This window comes from Chelon labrosus (genome assembly GCF_963514085.1).
Source record: "Chelon labrosus genome assembly, chromosome: 11".
In the NCBI taxonomy this organism is placed as follows: Eukaryota; Metazoa; Chordata; class Actinopteri; order Mugiliformes; family Mugilidae; genus Chelon; species Chelon labrosus.
The window spans coordinates 6,688,682-6,709,035 of record NC_140344.1 but is presented as its reverse complement, the minus strand read 5'-3'; the positions used below and the strand labels follow the sequence as shown (position 1 = coordinate 6,709,035).

At 41.9% G+C, this 20,354-nt stretch overlaps 2 protein-coding genes across 3 annotated transcripts; both read left to right on the top strand.

The window, feature by feature from the left end:
- The first annotated feature begins 465 nt into the window (after positions 1 to 465).
- On the top strand, positions 466 to 3,852 carry rps13 (ribosomal protein S13). Its single transcript, XM_084555653.1, has 6 exons — positions 466 to 522; positions 1,055 to 1,103; positions 1,192 to 1,270; positions 2,372 to 2,541; positions 2,955 to 3,055; positions 3,777 to 3,852. Exons 1-6 carry the CDS (start codon positions 500 to 502, stop codon positions 3,808 to 3,810), a joined length of 456 nt encoding a protein of 151 aa, XP_084411779.1. The 5' UTR covers positions 466 to 499; the 3' UTR covers positions 3,811 to 3,852.
- A 337-nt stretch (positions 3,853 to 4,189) lies between these two features.
- LOC311495959 (uncharacterized protein) lies at positions 4,190 to 9,082 on the top strand. 2 transcript variants are annotated; one of them, XR_014699340.1, is made up of 4 exons: positions 4,190 to 4,739; positions 5,346 to 6,688; positions 7,479 to 8,524; positions 8,628 to 9,082. XR_014699340.1 is itself a non-coding variant. In XM_084555645.1 (3 exons), the coding sequence occupies exons 1-3, from the start codon at positions 4,577 to 4,579 to the stop codon at positions 7,686 to 7,688; spliced, it is 1,716 nt and encodes a 571-aa protein (XP_084411771.1). In that variant the 5' UTR covers positions 4,190 to 4,576; the 3' UTR covers positions 7,689 to 9,082. The 2 variants fall into 2 exon arrangements, 1 of the variants encoding a protein (XP_084411771.1); XM_084555645.1 differs by having other exon boundaries at positions 7,479 to 9,082.
- The last annotated feature ends 11,272 nt before the right edge of the window (positions 9,083 to 20,354 follow it).

The window sequence follows — 20,354 nt, the reverse complement described above, 5'->3', positions numbered from 1 at the left end:
AAACCCCAAAAATATTAGAAGAGCACATTAGGTCTGAATTCAGTCAGACCAGTTTCATATTTCTGGCATAAATTCAATCAGCTCGGTATGTTAGACACCTGAGCCATAGCCAGCCATGTTTCTGCATGAAACTGACACAAACTAAAAAGAACAAAAGTAGATAAAAAAATAAAAAATAAAACTATTTAATATTGTATTTCTTTCCAATGTCAGTCTCAGAAATCATTTTTGCAAACACGATACTTAAAAAGTGTAAAATGTTGCGTCCCGTACACAATGCACTCATTTTCATAAGTGATTTTAATAATAGAATCGATATTAATTTTATTACTGCGTAATTAAACTGTTGTTTTTTTAAAACTAAAGCGAGTCGGTAACGTCAGTAACAACTTCATTCAGCGTTAACGAAGCGCCTCTCTGCGTCATTGCGTCATTTCCGACGCAGGCGCAAAATACCATTTTCTGTCGCGTGTGCGGCCTCTCTTCCTCTACCGCCATCATGGGTCGCATGCACGCTCCCGGGTGAGCTCTCATTTTATCGTTTAAAGTTGGAATTTTACATTGGTAGACTGGTTTTATCTGCAGAATATAGTTTGTAAATATGTTGTGGCTAACTGTGGACCAGAATTAGCCCTTAAAGTCTGCCTTGAAGGGAGAAATTGACTTAGATCAATGCAACCTCAACTCGACAGCCGTCTACGGCTAGCTTGTGTTAGCTAGGTTAGCACATTTGCGGCTCACCACGATGTTACTCCTTTATTTTAAGTTCTATATTGGGCATATATAAATCACACATTTACAACCTAAACACATTTTTGTTATATCGATGAAGCCAAACCACTGTAACATATTCACTAAATCCCATAATATGTAGCATGAGTGTGAATCTAGCGTTAGCCGGCCCATCAACCCTCATTAGATGATCAGTTTTACAGATTCTACCTCGAGTCAGTATTTCTCACGTGTGCAAATAACTGCAACATTTGTTTTGTGTTTCATCTACCAACTGTCAGGGTTGTCCTAACTATTCCCATGTTTTTTCTTTTCTCTACAGAAAGGGCTTGTCCCAGTCGGCTCTGCCTTACAGGCGCAGTGTTCCTACTGTAAGTACCCATGGGTTATGTTGTAGATTTTTCATAATGACTATTTTGAGCAAATGTGATAGGTAATAATGTAAACGTCTTTTTATAGTGGCTGAAGCTCACTTCTGATGATGTCAAAGAGCAGATCTTCAAGTTGGCCAAAAAGGGTCTGACTCCCTCTCAGATTGGTAAGAGTTTATATTAAACTTGTATTCATGTGTGTTGCTTTTCAAGCTGTATAAATGTATTCTGTAAAAACTGAAAGTTGTGCACAATAATGCTGACAGATGACACGATTTCAACAGACATTGACTGTGGACAGTCATATTATAGTCTTGTCCCTCAGAATGTCCTCCAGATCTTGAGGTTTTGCATGCATGTGAACACTTTTAAAAGTGGACCGATATAATATTGAAATTTGTTTAATCTTTTAGCTCTAGTGCACGTTATCTCAGCATTTCCACTAACTAATGCAACAGTTCTTTTGATGAATTGTGCCATACAGACATAAACGTGACACTTATAAGGACCATTTAATTCACTACATTCAGCAGAAACGTTGGAATTGTCTAAACATTTAATAGTATTTTGTTTGCCTCGTGTTTTAATAGCACTAGGCATCTTTACGGCCTGTAGGACTGAGCTTTTCTGGAATGTAAACTGTAAAATTAAACCATCGAGTGGTGCAGTTGAGACATGACTTTGTGTGGTCAGCAACTTCTACACAACCGACAGAAACACAATAGATGTGTTGGGGGACGTGTTGGTCATAATAATGCTAGTGTTGAACGTCTCAGGTCATGTCACAGTACAGTGGACATAACTCACTGCTATTTAATATTTACTGTGCTGAGATTGTGAGGGCGCAGTGGAGAAATAGTTGGACACAATAGTTGCCATGGTCAGTAACTTTCCCAGAAAATGTCTTTCCAAAGTTCTTTCACAAATCTTTCTGAAGTCACCAACATTTAAGTCATTGGCAGCTACAGAATTAAATGAAGCTTTATTGTCAAGGTTGTTGATGGGAAAAGACTTTCCTATAATTAATGAACCCATTTGACTTGGGGTGGGGGGGTCTTGAAAATTGTCTTTGGCTATATTTAGTTATTGGGATATGTATTTTAGCCAGTAAAAACAATCATCAAAACATGATGATCCTTTAGCTGTTGACTCTGGTATTTACTGAATTGTTTTCTAGTGAACAGCCACAACAAATGTACAAAAAAGATGTGGTTTTCACCTGCATAAATTCCCATTCTTAGTAATACCGTGTTTATCTCCTTGTCTAGGTGTGATCCTGAGGGACTCCCATGGTGTGGCCCAGGTGCGTTTCGTCACTGGCAACAAAATCCTGAGGATTCTCAAGTCCAAGGGTCTGGCCCCTGACCTGCCCGAGGATCTCTACCACCTCATCAAGAAGGCTGTGGCGGTCAGGAAGCACTTGGAGAGAAACAGAAAGGTATAAACAATCAGATATTGGGTGTCAAGATAAGTTTTCTGTCACTGTGTGGGATTTTACAGTCAGCCATTAGTATGACGTTGAAACACTGAATTGTTGGAAAGAGCATTTTTCTAAATGTTGTAAGTTCCCAAATGATTTGCACTCTTTCACAAAGTGTTTTCTGTTGAATAAAATTAAGACATGAAATATATCTCGGTGCAAAATTGTTTCATTAGAAATGTTTAAATCCTATATTTGATATTTCTTTAATGAATCATTCGTGTTTAGGAAAATTCAGTTTAATGCTAAGGAAAATAAACTGCAATGATGAATGTGCTTTTGGTATAGACTTGTATTGTACATGAGGTGATGCACACATTTGAACATTCAAAATACTTTGACACTTAATACAAATATCACTATAATTGCAGGACAAGGATGCCAAGTTCCGCCTGATTCTTATTGAGAGCAGGATCCACAGGTTGGCCCGTTACTACAAGACCAAGAGAGTACTGGCCCCCAACTGGAAGTAGTACGTATTGCTTCTTCTTTTGGGAACACATTCCTTTCAGAATTGGAATACAGTCAATAGTCATTTCCCTGTTATGAAAAAATTGTGACAAATGTTTTAATTCTGATATGATTTATTCATGCATGTGGACTGCATGCATATGCACAATTCATTGTCCTGCTCTTTACATTTTAAGAGTAGAGATATTTCTTTTGTGCTAGAATAAAAGCTGGAGGTAAATTAGCAGAGTGGCTACTTGGTGCCATCTCTGCCAGTCCCCTTCGCACAATGAAATTAGATGTTTTTTTTCTTCTACATTGCTCTCTAAAATCAAAATACATTAATTATTATAGGCCCTTTTAACAATTATAGAGGTAGAAAAATGATGAAGTAAATGAATGGACTAGGATTGTCCTTAATGTAAATTGATCCTTTAGTCTGTCCATCTATATTGTAGTTTTATTGTTAATACTTTACTCATGCTGGGAATAGAGTATTTCACAGCTGTAATTTCCTCTGGAGCAACCCTTAAGTGGAAGCTGGCATATAAACTTTTATGAATGACAAAATAACAAAATAAAGCCATAATGAGGTCTACAAGCTTGTACATTTATAGTCTACAATGTCATATCTGTTTACAACTACATTAAGTCTTTGTGCTGCTTACAAGGGCAGTTTAATTTACTGCTGGTAATTTTGCAGGGTGCAACGTCTAATAGTGTGTTTCTCTTTCTGTTTACAGTGAGTCCTCTACAGCCTCTGCTCTGGTGGCATAAACTGTACACTTTTTGGATTAATAAAACCATTTCGATTGGGAATTGTTTGCTTGTCTTTTTTTAATATCACCAACTTGATACAGATGTGTTTAAAACTGATTTTGAAATACAGTTTTACCATCAGTTAACAGTAATAAATCATTGGTTTTGACTATCATAATTTGGGCATTTTCTGTACCTGGAAATGGAAACTAAAACTATTTATTGTGAAAATGAATGTAGCATATTAGGGAATTTTTATATATAAATAGATTTCATTTTTTCTTAATTGTCTAATTTCGTTTTCAAATCTTTAATTTGATGTGAATGTCAGGGGCCATTAAAAGGGTTGTCCTGGCTGCCGTGGAAATTACGGGCATTTTCCATGCGTCAGATTTCACGTTAACTGTGGGAGGAGTTTGTTACGTGTAGTTCTGAACGTCAGTTAAGTGACAGCTGCCGTGGCCAATCACATCGCTGGGTGACGTCAATATGTTTCTTTTAAGGGCGAGTGTTGCAATACCGAGACATTCACCTTTTGCTACAACGACGAACACAACACAACTGAGAAACATGGAGAAACTACATTCGAACATTTGACGAAGGATACCGAAAAATGGCACATACCTGCCAGAAAATGAAGCGACACTACATCGACGCCTATCGGTCACTGACGAATACGCGAAATCTGTTGGTTTTCGACGAGGAATACCAGAATACGTGAGGTTTTTTTCTGAACACGGCCACCGTAATCCGAGAAGAAAGAAGTAAAAAAATAAAAATAAAAATGGCTACTATTGATAGTTCCGATAAGTGCTCGGAGCGGACGGCGATGGAAAGGTTCGGCAGCGGGGGTATGGCGCTCCTTCCTTGGACTAAACAGATGCTCACCGTACTGTGGGAACAGCTTCGGCTGCTGGTTCAAGTCATTTACTACACTTTTGTGTCAGGTAAGAAAGAAAGAAAACTAGTTTTTGTTTGTTTCTTTGCTTTCAACGCACCCAATACCCACATTTAACCCGGGAGATGTGTTTACTGTTTCAGGAAAGTACAGAGAGCACTGAGTGGGCGTAGCATAACCTCGTTATTCTTTGATGTTGTTGCTATTATTACTCTGTATTTATTTATTTATTATTTTTATTTAGTATTACTGTTATTACCATAATGTTTTTATTATTATATTATATTGTTAAACCGTGTGCTGGTTGTGTCTACTTCTCTACATTTTGGAGACATTGTAAAACTTCCGTCGTGTTTACGTCCTTCCGATTATCGTACCTCATGTTTCTCACCATACAGTCACGACAGTAATACAGAATAATGAATTATACAGTATTAGCTTTATATAGGCTGTACTAACTTTACTTATCACTACCAAAATACTGTCAGTACTACAATGCTACTATTAGCTGATAATAACAGAATATTTATTTAACCATATAGAGTTTGTGTATTTGAAAATAGCTCCTGGACATTACAGTAACAAATATTCTTAAATGGCATAATTACTCTTTCCCAAAGAATAACTTATGATAATGTTATTTTTTTTCTTTCAGTTTTCCAGATGTTCAGGTTTGAGGTTCACGTGAGAATCACAGACGAGACGGGTCAACACATCCAGCACATGAGCACCGCGGCAAACCCAACTGAATCCTTCTTGTTCTCCTCCCTGTTTGACGGAGACAACGGGGTCATGGTCGGCGGTTCAAATCCTCTCTCCAACTTCTGTGCCGACGTCGGCGACCCCTTCGCTGGCAAGTCCACAGCCGAGGCCCTGCTTTCTAGTCTGCGCGCCGACGATCTGTGCTGCGGACTCGTGGACGACCTCGTGTCAGCTGGCAACGAAGAGACCATCTTTCTTGGACACCAGTCCAGCTGGAAAATGGGCTTCCCCGGCGACTGGAACATCTTTGTGTCCAGCAGCGATAGTTCTGGTTCAAACGACACTTGTCATAAAAGTAGTGAGAAAGTCTTCCAACAGGACTTTTCAAAGGAGAACATTTTCAAGCAGGAGACTTCAGAGGAGGAGAAAAGCTCTCACTGGAGCAGCGAGGAAGACCAGAACGTAGTAGAATTTGAGAGCGAGGAAAGTAAGGCACTCTGGGAGTCTCTGTCCAAATCTAGTGATCCTTACAACCCCTTCTTTTTCTCTGCCTGCATTTCAACCAACACTAACATGGGGAAAAGTCAAAGTGAAGTGAGAGACAGCAGTGACACTGACCTTACGTCAGCGAGTAAGGCCAGCGAGGAGATGTTGGGGCCTCGAGGCCTGAACATCTGGGTCAGTCGCTCTGACAGTGAGAGCAGTTGGAGCAGCTGGGCCAGTTCAGATGGTTCGAGCCCCGACATTGACAAAGAGGAAAGCGAGAGGCTCTGGGATTTCTTCAGCTGTCCCGAAGACCCCTACAATCCCATGTGCTTCACTGCGTGTAAGGTCAGCAACAACACTCCACAAAACACCACAGTCTCCAAACAACAGGCCTCACTTCCTGCTCCTTCTTCAAAGTCTGACACTGACACAGATGAGAAGGACAACAGCTTTCCTCCTTCATCCGAGGACGACGAAGAAGAGCAGCTGTGGAAGTCTCTTTGCCAAAAGGACGACCCATACCACCCTCTGAACTTCCAGGCATGCCTCCAGAGCACCCCAACAAAGGTGCTCCAGCCCGGAGAAGGCCCACAGGCCCTTGATGTCCACCCACCACCCACAAAGACGAAGAAACATGCAAAACCAGCCCGAAAATCCAGAGCTGTCACCAAGCCCTCTCTGCAACAGAGGAAGTTAAAGCATCACTCCCACCCTGACAAAACACTGGTGCCCTGGAAACGACCTGGACAAACACCTCTGTCCCCTCCAGAGGAGAAGAAGGAGAACAAGGCCAGCAGCACACAGAAAAAGGTCATTATCCCTTAATAATTCTTATTCAAACAGAAATTGATGAAACATTAGTTGGGAACCACATGGCGCGGAAATAAAAATAATCTGCTATGTAGACCACAGAGCATAGAAATAGGCTTTTAATTTATAAAGACAAATGGTTGAGGATGCAACCCCCAACTTTCAGCTGTACTTTAAACAGCTTAAACCAAAAGCAGTATAGTAGATAACACTCCTCGTTGGCTGAAGCAGATATGACAGTGCGTGTGATCACATATTTTAAGTTGGAACCATGATATCTTGAGGGAGTGTCTTCTGCAGACCATCACAACCTCCTGCGAGAATGTCAGAGATAAAAGTTAGTTCCTGCTAGTCACATGCTGTACTTCACGGCACAGTGTGTTAAGCTGCTGAGTTGTTGTTTGGTTCTGGTTAGCAACGCTACCAGTCGTCATGACTAATAGGGTCATGTGACTCCAGCAAGTCAGCAGAGAATTTGACTTGGCCATGGAGGTTGCAGCAGTATTGCAAAGTCAGTGTGTAAGGCTTGTTAATAAACGCCCTGTTGCATCAGTCTGAAATAATATACCCTGATGTAAATAAAGTCTCATTATGAGCGTGTGTCTAAGAATAGTAGACTTGTCCATGGTGTTTCTATGTGGTTGTTTTTAATTGGTGGAGAATGTTTTGGTCCACATGAAACATATCTCTGAGTGATTACCAACCATGACTTTACTTGAGCTGATTATAATCCAAAAAGAAAAATGCGGAACAAAATAAAATATGCTAATGTTTTACTTTCATTTTTCAGGTGCGGTTTTCTCCTATTGTCCAAGTCCACGCCATGAGGACATGGCCGTTTGCTCGACAGGCGTCTCGTAGAGGGCCCTGGGAAGAAATGGCACGGGACCGCGACCGCTTCCAGAGGCGGATCAGGGAAACGGAGCAGGCCATCGGCCACTGTTTCACCCAGTCCCACAGAGAGAAGATCCGGGCGAGACTTGACGGTGCCTTGAAATAATCAAAAGGTCCTGGACACTGAATGTTTTATTTCCTTTTTTGGATGAGAACTCGTGATTGGTTGCAATGCAACAGTGATTTTGATTTAGGCCAATTAGAAATTTGATGTAAGGCCAACTAAATGTTCGGTGTCAAGTTGAACAACCTTGTACCTCAGAAGGTTTTGTACATTTGTTGTAACTGTTGCACTGACTGACACTTTCTCATATTAACCTCAGCATTGATGCGTGGAATGTTGTTTTTGTATGCCTTATATACTGACCTAGTAATGTAACTTATTTATGCCCTATGGAGCTTGTTGTTTATTTTTTACTGTTTTCAATGTGTTTTTATATGTGTGAAGAAACCACAGTGGTGAGTGTAGAAGTAGATAATGATGATATCATAAGAAGAAGAGCTTTATAGTACAAAGTGTTTTGAAAAGTTTTATTTAAGCATAATGGAGACATATCCAGAGCTCTAGTGCACTTCTTGTCTTGCTGTTGAAATATTTTACACCTTGAGTTTTCAGTTTTAGTCTTGTGTTTTCTTATATGTTGGCACGTAACAGAGTGTGAGACACACGTCTTTGCGATTATCATTGTAAAGATTCACAACACTTTGTCCTATGTGAGAGCTTCTCATGGTAACGTCACGTAGCTAAAAATACATGAAAAAAATTGTCATTAGGTGCTTCATTGATTCAATAAATTTTGTTATTCTTGATGGTTGTTGTGTGTTTTGCAGTTGTCACAGCACATCACATTGCACTGAGAGCCACTTCCTGTATCAAGTCATGCTTGCGTAAGAATGAAGAGGAGACAGAACACGAGGTCCAGGGGACAGAGTAAAGCAAAGGTCAAATTTCTCAGGATTTGCTTTATTTGAAAGTGCGTGCAGCTGTGCGTGTATTTGTAGAGACAGGCTCTGAATCTTCTGATACTGCTGATGTCTGTTTTAGGTACCACACAGTCATGTCTGAGGTTTGAGCACACACATGCAGAGAAACAGGCCAGTGTTTGTCAGAAGATGGCTAGAGGACAGCACGCCAATACCTCAAACATAGCAGGTTAACTCACCTAGATCAACCTGTTATTTTTAACACATATGTAAATGTTCACAGCTGTGTGTGACTTCCTCTTAGGGAGAGATGAAGGTAAAAGCTGAGGTGGTTGTTTGGGAGCGACATCTTTGTCGCACATACGATTTCAGTGATAACTCTCTAGCACGACATTTGACTTCCTTCACATTTATATGTTCTCATTTGTGTAATTACAGTGACAGTAGATATGTGACTTTAAAAAAAAAAGATTCAATCAAATGTCACGTTTGAAATTCCCCAAAAACCTTCCTGCTTCCTGTTTTTCCACTCTGTACATTTGCAGTTTTCTGTTCCCTCTTCTGTGCATCTGATATTAAAATATTCAAATTATAAATCGTATTATTTGAAAATCATATATTTTTGCTTTCTGTTCTAAATCACCAGTTCATATAACATCATTTCTTTTTTATGCAGCCTCCCTCTCTCACTCGCTCTCACCTCCATACACACACACACACACACACACACGCTCAGGAGTTTATAATTTCCCAGCGGGCTGCGAGCCCTCCGTGCAGGCTGACTGCTGTAAGGCTGTCGCAAGACAAGGGTTAAAAACACCAAGTATGATGAAATGATGGTCCTGAGGGATGAAATCAATTAGCAGGTCTCCTCACACCCTTCCCGCACACGCGCAGCACGGTGCAAAGGTGAACAATCACCAACACTGTTGCTGTGTCAACCCGGCGGTAGGTCTGCTGCGGCTGATGTTGTCCCACCACCCGCCTACGTGTCGCGCGTGTAATTCATCACCTGCTGCTCACAGACACGCGCACACAAAGAAACTAAAGCTCTCTGAGGTTTGGTTTGAAATGAAACTGACACAATTGGAAAAAAAAAAAAAACCTGATCAGGTGCATTTTGGTCGTGTTTCAATATTAATAGCTTGAAGAATTTGATCCATTTAGCATTTCATCTCAGCAAGGAGCCCACTTTAAAGGAAGAGGTAGATCCTTCCAGTGTCTTAATCCAATTTAATTAAAGTCTGGACCAGACTGTTATTGCTTTATAAGCTGGTAAATCAGCCACGAGTCAGTATATTCCTTTTCTTAAGCTCTTTTAACGGTAAAGAAATGTGAAATTCTTCCACAGCTGTTTGGATGTCTTTTATTGCAGTATAATTCCATTATCTGCAGTCATCAAAACATGTTTTCTCTCCCGGACGCATTGTTTTCTAGGTGCTGTGCCTTTGTTCCAGCTGTGTTTGAAGCTGACAAGATTATCTGCGAGCTGAGACACGCTTTCTCTTTGGTGTTTGTGTACAAAACGGCGGTGACAGCGGGGAGGATTTGTCCATCTGATCCCCCTCAGCCTGCCACCCCCACGTCTGTTTTCCTGTTAGCTGTGGCGTTTCGCTTCCACCCGGAGTTGGCTCACTGTGAGATGTCGGCTGGCGGTTCCATGTCCTGCTCGAGGGCACTCGAGTCAGCCTTCAGAGGAACTTGAAGCAGGATGCATACAAAAGCTTCTCCTCCATCGTTGTTCTTGCTCTCCCTCCTTTTGTCCCATCTCCCTCTTTAACCCACTACTCCCTCTTTGTATGTCTGTCTCCATGTTCTTCCTCCTCCTCCTACTCCTCATCCTCTCCTCAGTATCATTAGCTCCGTGGCCTAGGCGACCCCGTCTCCTGGCAACCGGCAGGAGTGGCGAGGCGTTGAAAGGATTGCAGGTGATTGCAGCAGCGGTGGAATCAGCAGAGGCAGTGGGTTTTCATACACACACACACACACACACACACACACGTGGTTGCCCCTCTAACTCGCCTGCCAGAGAAGGGTATCTCTTGGGTCACAATTAGCTGATGATGCAACCTTCCAGCAGCTATTGTGTCTGACACCAGCTCACACAGACAGGCTGCGTGAAATGCAAATCTAAATTTCCTGTGTATTGTACAGTACACTGTGTGATTATTAGCAATACACCCATGACACCGAGGTGCACGCTGAATTTTCACACATATGTTCTTTTTGTGACACATTTATACTTTACATATAACATAAAGATTCAATTAGATCACATCCTATACTGCCCTATAAGCCTATATACCCCTGTTAAATTATCAAGTGTTTTCCTGATGTAAAAAAAAAAATCTAACAATCATGAATGAATCTTACCTATGTGATGCCACTGAAAATCACAGTGACACATTTGAGAGAAAATTGATAAAAACAGAAAACACAGAGTAACCTAACTGCATAAATGCCCACATGACTGGGTATGAGGCTCTGCTCGGAATCAAGTTCTCCTCAAGTTTATGTGAAACAGTACTCACTTGAATTAAATGATTAACTCTGATTATTTTATGACACCTTCATGGCCGAATGCTAGGTGTGGCTCAGGCTCAGGTGATAAAAACTAATTGAAAGGCATTAGACTGTAGAATATACAGAAGACAGCCATGAACAAGTGACTGGATGTCTCAGAAAGGGATCAGGTGTGAACAGCTCTTTTCAAGCCCAGCCACAAATTCTCGATTGGATTGAGATCGGAGCTTTGACTTGGACACTCCAGGACCTTCACCTTGGTGTCTCTGCTTGGGCTCGTTGTCTTGCTGGAAAATATATCTTCTCCCAAGTCGTAGTTCTCTTGCAGACTCAGATTATCCTGAAGGATTTGGCGATATTTTTCTCCATTCGTGTTCCCCTCTACCTTTGCAAGCCGTCCAGGGCCTGCTGCTGAGAAGCATGCCCAGAGCATGGTGCTGCCACCACCATGCTTCACAGTGGAGATGGTGTGTTTGTGTTGATTCGCAGTGTTTGGTGTTCGCCAAACGTAGCGTCTAGTCTGATGGCCAGAAAGCTCAATTTTTGTCTCATCAGACCAAAGAACCTTCTTCTAATTGACCTTGGAGTCTCCCACGTGCCTCTGGGCAAATCCCAGGCCAGATTTCACATGAGCTTTTATCAGCAGTGGCTTTCTCTTTCCCACTCTCCCACACTGCTTCCACTGGTGGAGAACCTGGGCAACAGTTATTGTATGTACAGTCTCTCCCATCTGAGCCAGTGAAGCTTTCAACTCCTTCAGAGTAGTCGTAAGTGTCTCGGTGGCCTCCCTCACCAGTCTGCTTCTTGTCCGGTCACTCAGTTTGTGAGGACAGCCGGCTCTAGGCAGATTTAAACAGGTGCCATACTCCTTCCATTTCTTGATGATGGATTTAACTGAACTCCGTGGGACGTCCAGTGAGTTGGAAATCTTGGACTTATACTTTTCAATGATGTTTTCTCTGAGTTGCTTGGAGTGTTCTTTTGTCTTCATGTTAACTGTAGTAGGAATACCGATGACACACTTGACACACACCAACTGCACTCAGGTTATTCCCATTTCACTAACTGTGACACTGCAGCCTTCGACTAGTATATTTTTAATTAAATTACATTAGTGTGTAGAAATCAGTTTTCACTTTTCAGCCCGGGTTTCAGACCGGATGCTGTAAAGTGTCTTGAGGCAATTTGTGTTTTTATTGACGCTATATAAATAAAATTTAATTGAATTTTCACTGCAAATTCTTGTCAACAAAGCCAAATTATATTGATCATGATTTCATGTATAAAAGCAACAACTGCAGCCGACAGACTCTTATCTAAACAGGCTGACTGCTGTAATAAAGTCAAAAGATGCTTCAGCAAAGTATTAGTTCAGGAGCGTGTGCACTTATGTACAAGAGAGTAAAGTTACCGGAGTCATATTCCCTGTATGTGCACATACTTGACCACTAAAGCTGATTCTGATTCTGATTCTGATTCTGATTCTGATGCAGTCAGGTTATTCTTAGTTCTTTATCTTTATTTTTATCTTTTCTCTCTGCACTCATCGAATGCATCACATGCCTTTTACTGACTGACAAAGTCCTTTCTGGGCCTTTCAAAGAGAGACATGGTTTACTTTTACTTTTGCTTTAAGAGGAGGAAGAAAAACAATAATTAAAGAAATGTTTACTATAATTATCAGCCAGAGCCTCTACCCTGCCAAATGTCTCTCAGACAATAAATATGTAGCAGACCGTCTGGGTATGCAGTAAACACTCATCCCTTCCAACATGGACTCATGTGGATTAGTGTGTCTGACCAACACCCAGACCGCTCAGTCAGTGGCTCCAGTGGAGAATTTGAATAGGTGCAGTGTTTCATTTGAACCACTAGGCGGCCCACTCCCTCTGCTGGTACGTGACAAAACACACACGCCGTGGTTACTTATCCATGACAGCCACAAAAGGTCATAAAATGTGTCACAGCCACCTCGGGATCACCTTTATTTACCAAGTGTGCTGACACATGCCAGAATATATAACACAATAGACCTTACTGATAACACACAGATCATGTAATATAAGCTAGATACTCACGTTTAAAACACTAATGTTTGTGGCAGTGCAAAGAGCAGTCATTTGCATCACGTTTATGAGCTGAATCATCTGCACCTGATGGGTGGAGTCACCTTTTTTTTTCCTCTTGAAACTGCAGGTGATTGTATTAGAGCCAGACAGACCGCAGTAGATTTGAACTGTCAAAATAAATTCTGTATCACGTGGTATTAAAAGCCGAAACTGTAACTCAGTTTTGATATGGCAGGCACATTGAAACAATGGAAACATTTACATGGAGCTATTTTGGCCTTTAAGATAAAACATAAATAATAAATCAAACAGTAAATATATCATTTACTGTGATGATTGATACATGTTACATTTGGACTTCCTCCTGTACCCAGAGGACCATATTTAAACCAAATCTGCTGTAATCATCACAGACAACAAGACAAGACTCTGCTGCCCTCATGTGGTGGGACTGATAATAGCATGTTCACGAATACTCGAGATTTTTCTACTGTTTAATTTATAGTAAAGTCTGAGTAACTGCAGATATATTAATACAAAATAGCTTTGTTTTAAAGATTTTTTTTTCTTGGAGCAATTTGCACCCTTGACTTAGTCAGCAACAGAGGAATTGCTGGAAACAAAACAAATTTAACACATAATTATATCTTCCCCATTTGCCTCAGCTCCTGCAGGTCCGCCATTGAGAAGACAGTCAGAGAAAGAGTTTTATGCAGCATGAGTCAGATGTAATACAGCAGTGTCCTCTGGGTTTGTGCATGACACAAATTACTGTAGTAAAAACTGAACAACATGTTTAAATGAAGTCCTAAAGTCATGTGAACGGAGAAATCTGAAACTGAGCAATAATTCCTCTATAATCCAGTCCACTAATCTGCTCCTGGGAGATTCCCAAATCTGATCTGATTTATGGATTGGTTTCAGATCGGCATGGTTGTCTTACTGGCGGCAAAGTGGTGAAGTGGTTAGCACTGATACCTCACAGCGAGAAGGTCCCGGGTTAGAATCCATGAGCCGAGTTTGCATGTTCTGTGTCTGCGTGGGTTCTCTCCAGGTACTCCGTGTTCCTCCCACCGTCCAAAGACATCATTGGTGATTCTAAATTGGCCGTAGGTGTGCATGTGAGTGTGAATGGTTGTCTGTTTCTCTGTGTTAGCCCTGCTATAGACTGGCGACCTGTCCAGGGTGTACCCCGCCTCTGGCCCGATGACAGCTGGGATAGGCTCCAGCAGACCCCCGCGACCCTTAACAGGACTAAGTGGGTACAGAAGACCAACACGTAGGTCTGACACTGTTACTTTATTTAAATACCATAGCTAAATCTTAACCTGTCTATTGAGTTTCGCTGTGATTTGACAAGATGTTCCTCCTCCATGATGGATGACTGAACAGATCTACCAGCTGCACATTTAGAACCCCAGTCTTTTTCTCTATGGGAAGTAAATCAAACCACTACAGGAGACACAAGCTGGGCACAAACTGAGTCATCCCAGCTGTCATCGGGCCAGAGATGGGGTACACCCTGGACAGGTCGCCAGTCTATCGCAGGGCTAACACAGAGAGACAGACAACCATTCACACTCACATTCACACCTAGGGTCAAGTTAGAATCACCAGTGAACCTAACAAGCATATCTTTGGACGGTGGGAGGAAGCCGGAGTACCCAGAGAGAACCCACGCAGACACAGTGAGAACATATTTATAATTTTCTAAAAAAATATCCTAGTTGTCCTGATTTCCAAATAACAGTCCAAAGGCATGATGATCGTAGGACATGAGTTTTATAGAGACTGCAGAGAGCATGTCACAGCATGGGAAGAGTTTGAGTCACAGCGTTAGAATATATCAGTGTCAGTCACAGAGAATCAAACAAATGTAACATTATCATGTGATTTGTATTTGTTGTGTCGTATTCCTCGTTTGAGGAAGTGTATTAAAAAAGGAAAGTGCTGGCCACTATTTAAATGTACTTGCAGATTTTGATACTAATATTTATTGCATATCTATGAATTTTTGCTGAGTATTGGATCAAATATTCAGTCATAAGAGTGTTGTTTTGTTGTCTACAGCTTGAAGATGCCACCAGAGGGAGACAGAGGCCAGTCTCATAAATGAGCTCAACAGTTACAGAATGTCAAAGTACAGTAATGCAAATATTAATATACAACTGAAGGGAGGAGAAGCTTAAAATTACACAAAACATCAGAAAAACACAGTGACAGTGTCATTATGTGATCTTAATGTTTTACATTTGTATCTGTGATTAAAAAAAAATGACCACCAAAGAACCTTTACATACATGCTTACATATGCTTACATACAATGATCATAACCAAGTTCAGAACAATTTCTACATTTTCAGTGTGTGTGTGGGGGGGTGTTTTAAGAGATCACACTACATTAAGCTAATCTGTTTTCCCTGACTGATTCTAAAGGTTAGGCTCTCAATCTACCATTTTCTTTCGTGTGATAAATGTTGTTTTTAAATTTAGGAATCCCGAGCAGGAAGGGTGAGGCTCCGTCAGGCCCGGGGGGGGGGCTGCACAAGTTGCACACAAGCTCTCGTACGGAGCGCAGCCGTGCATTATTCACCCCGCATTTACATAAGACACAATGGTGAGAGCAGTGCCAGAAATGCGTACAGCTGAGCTCTGAGCTCTGTGTGGGCATCTAGTGTACAGTTCCTCAGCGTTCCTCTGGATCTCTGTGCCACCTGAGGCATGTCAGCTGCAGCGCCGAGTCCATGAAAACCTTGGTTACCCATTACACCAAGAGAGACAGACTGATATTGTTTCAGTGTTTACTGACGGATTGAAGCCAAACCAAGCTTTGTAGTATTGTTAAATAAACACAGGTTGGATTAGCCATGAATTCCTTCACCATGATGAAAGTGGTCTGTATAAATACATGATCCAACAAAGAACCTTCCCAATCATTGCTTCCTTTTGTGATAAATAAGCATCCATTTGTTATTTGGTCTTGAACAGATTAAGTTACTTAGCAATTGAACCAGAAACAGAGGAAGTGACTATGAAGAGCATCAGGAAACCAAATGCTTCTTTGCAGCAGACAGATTCTAAACAGAAGGAAGTTGTTGAGTCACTGTGAGGGTAGTCCTACTCCTACAGACCTACTGACCTATAGGAGGGTGATACAGCTACCCTTTAGACGGGCAGAGGTTTCATCATGCAGTCGAGGAATGTCTGCTGCTCTTGTTGCAACAATGTGATCTCCCTGAAGGCTGTTACATCTACAATAACACTGATTGTCTGGGTTTCATGGCACCTGTCTGTGGGTGGGACGTATTGGCAGCAAGTGAACGTTTTGTCCTTAATGTTGATTTGTTAAAAGCAGAAAAATAGGCAAGTGGAAGGATCTGAGAGACTTTGGCAAGGGGACTCGATTAGAGCATCTCCAAAACTGCAGCTCTTTTGGGGTGTTCCCGGTTGCCATCGGATGTTATCTAAGGAAGGAAGGGTGGTGATCTGGCAACGGGATCATGGGCGTCCAAGGCTCATTAAAGCATGTGGAGAGCCAAGGCTGACCAGTGTGTTCCTATCCAACAGACAAGCTGCTGTAGCACAAATTGCTGAATTTTATTTTCATGCTGGTTCTGATAGAAAGGTGTCGGAGCACACAACGCATCACAGTTTCTTTTGTATGAGACTGTGTAGCTGTGGACCAGCCAGGGTGTTCATGCTGACAGGACCACGAAGCAACGAAAGAGGATTCTTTACCTAGAGAGCACATGGCACAAAGAAGAACCATGGGAAGAAGGCAAGCCAGCAGGGCTAGTGTGATGCTTTGGGCAATGCTCTGCTGGGAGACCTAGGGCCCTGCCATCCATGTGGATGTTACTTTGACATGTACTTAAGCATAGTGGCAGACCACGAAGAATAATGATCCTTGCCACAAAGCAAAAAATGGCTCAGGAAAAGGTTTGAGGAATATAGCAATGAGTTCAAGGTGCTGCCTTGGCCTCCAGAGTCCCTGGATCTCAGTCCAGTCGAGTATTTGTGGGATGTGCTGGACAAACAAGTCTGATCCCACAAGTTACGGGACTTAAAGGATCTGCTGCTAATGTCTTGGTGCCAGATACCACACCTTCAGAGGTCTAGAGGAGTCAGGCCTATTTTGGAGGCTAAAGAGGACCTGCACAATATTCGACAAGTGGTTGTAAGGTTGTGGCTGGTCAGTGTATACAAGTTAGCAACATACCTGGATCTAATGTGTCATCCTGTGGGGGCTCAAGCTGACATCAACACCACCACCAACACCTTCTGCAGTGGTTCTGATGTCTGGCCACGTAGTAATGTTTCTGCAGTAATGACTTTCACTGAAGTATGTGTTGGTACACTGGCGTCTTGCAGGCTAACTTCATTAGCAACTTTTCCCTTCCCTTTTCATGCTAGGTGAAAGCAGTAAAAGAGACAACTTTTAATTCAAAAGATGTTTTAAAAACTTTAAATGTTTGTATCTGCATCTGTTTCCCCCAGTGATGGGAGAAAGAGATCTTGACTTACCTCTCTTTTTATTTTTTCTAGCATACATAGGCATAATTATTCGTATACTGCTTCAACACTTTTGTTGAGCCAAGAATCTGTCGGTAATGTGGGACACATATCGGACAGAAAGCGGATCGTGTTCCTTGATGTACACCTGCATTTTTGTTTCTTGGCTGGCAGCTCAGTGCGGAAAGAGGCCCACAGAGTTTGCAGCGGTTGGCCAGAGGCTATTATTCCCTTCCTGAATCCAGTTCCGTGTCTCTAGTTTCTGTGTGTTTGCTTTCTTTGTTTTCTCTTGTGTCTTTCAGCTGCTCTGTGCACACACACAACTGGAGATACTGGATGTCCTGGTGGCTGTGCCTTTTTTTTTTCCTGTAGCAGGGGTGAAACAGGCAAGCAACAGGCCCAAGCTGATGAACACGTCAGCTGGCTGTAGGCTGCTTTGGAAAAGGTATTGGTACAGTTAAACAGTGTTAGGTGACACTTTTTCTTTTCACATATTTCACCTTTTCATCCAAATGAGAGCACAATGTTTCTCCTCAGTCAGAGGGATCAAACTGCTGTATCCGACACGTCTGTGTCTCACACAATAAGACAAACACAGAAGAGGAAAATAAAAATGTCAACATGATAGAAATATAGTTCAGTAAAATGCACAAAATGACAAAGGAAATTCAAAATAATTGAGACAGCTGCAATCCAGGAAAGGAAGTCATCAGGGAAGGGAGTGTGACAGGCAGGGATCCATTTTTATTTAATTATTTTTGAAATCCGTGTGTCTTTGTGCATTTCAATTTGTGAGGGGTTAGTCTGACTCATCAGTCTGGCTCACTCTGTAAAAATGCCACCCAAAACGTTTGTCTTTTTTGCCAGTCGGGTTCATTTTTGTTTCTACTTCCTGCTTCACTTTCAACAATGGTGACTGAAAGTTTCGCCAAAATTTCGCCGAAGACGAGTCATAGAGATGTTTGTATCTCCAAACCTCCTCAGTTAACCTTTCCTCCATCTGTCCCATCTTTATTGATCCCAAACAATCAATTCGGAAATTGTGGAGATGGAGAAGCAGCCGGAAATACTAAAACAGAAACACGTTATCAGCAAGCGGACCAGTCACAGCTCTTGTGGTCTGCGTCGCTGTGGCGTGTAATTACATCTCTAGGGAGGTGCACATCAGCTATGTCAAAATAGGCCGTTTAGACTTCTGCGTCAAATTGACGTAAAAGCTACGGCGACGGTGCAGAGCTTACGCAGACCCTAGCACCGTTTAATTGGGTGGTTTGTACAGAGCGAGCCAGGCCGACAAGCACACAAGTATAAATGGCTCGCACCGCATAGTGCATAGTTTACGGCGTCTATGTCCCACAGTACTCTAAATGAGCCCTTATCATCCGACTCTGCAGTCCTCCTCCTCTGATCTATGGAGCATTTTAGTGTCTTTCAGTTCTTGTCTTGGTTTAATTGTGCTTCTTTACACTTTCTCATCACGTCACCAGCTGTAGCAGATCAGCCCGCTGCAGGACACACTACCTGTTAGCACCACTTAGCACATAAAAATCCACATAAACACTTCTCCACCGGGATGAAACTGTTTCCTTGTGTTTGCTAGACGTGTAAATGAGTAACTGCTTGCTATCAGCCTCACCATAACAACATGGCATGAAGTGATAATGCAGCTCGTTGCCCTCAAGTGGCCAGAAATATCAACTGTTGCAGCTTTAAGTGAATTTTTTTTTTTCCCGCCGTGGTGGAAAAATATTCACACTATTCACTTAAGAAAGTCCTGAATTCAGAACGTTACTTGGGCTAAAAGTATCGGTGCGTTAAGTGAGAGTATTCATTCATTCATTCATTCTGTATTGCTTGTCCTCTGGAGGGTCTCAGGAGGTGGATAGGTGGCCAGTCACAGGGCTAACACAGAAAGACAAACAGAAATTCACACACCTACGGCCATTTTAGAATCACCAATTAACCTAGCATGCATGTCTGTGGAATGTGGGAGGAAGCCGTACCAGCTGGAGAAAACCCCACGCAGTCACAGGGAGAACATGAAAACTCCACACAGAAAGGCACCAGCCGGCCGAGAGGTTGAACTGGTTGATGTTGAACTGTACTAGATTGACGTAATGTTACTTCTTGTGGTTAGTTTAACCTACAGCCATGCATTATATACTATAAGATGGATGACATACTGCATTGTTTGTAGCATGGGGCCAATGTAAGATCTCTAAAAAGCCAGCTTTTAATGAACTCATAAAACCAGCCTTTTTTCTTTTATCTAGTGACAGTGAATTGTTAAGCTAATCAAAGAGTTCTCAACGTTCTCAAAACGAGTGAGTGAGAATACTCTGTGTTAGCCCTGTGATGGACTGGTGACCTGTCCAGGATGTAACCTGCCTCTCCCCCAGTATCAACTAGGATTGACTCCAGGCCACTGTGACCCTCTAGAGGATAAGTGGTTATAGATGCTGGATGGATGGAGAATCAAATATGCCTTTCACTGGACTGGAAAGGTATGAAAATGTGTAATCTGAAAAGTAACTAAAGCTGTCAGAAAAATAAAGCGGGGTAGAGTGTATGCGTGTTAGATTTAAGGCAGTAGGAGTTTAAAAATTGAACGTTATGGATCAAGTAAGACTTCAGATTTGTACTTCATTACTTGAGTAAATGTTCCTAGTCACAGCTTTTTTATTCTGTGCATTAAGGCCGACAGCTGCATGCTTTGTGCGTTTGCTGTTTAGACTGTACCTTCA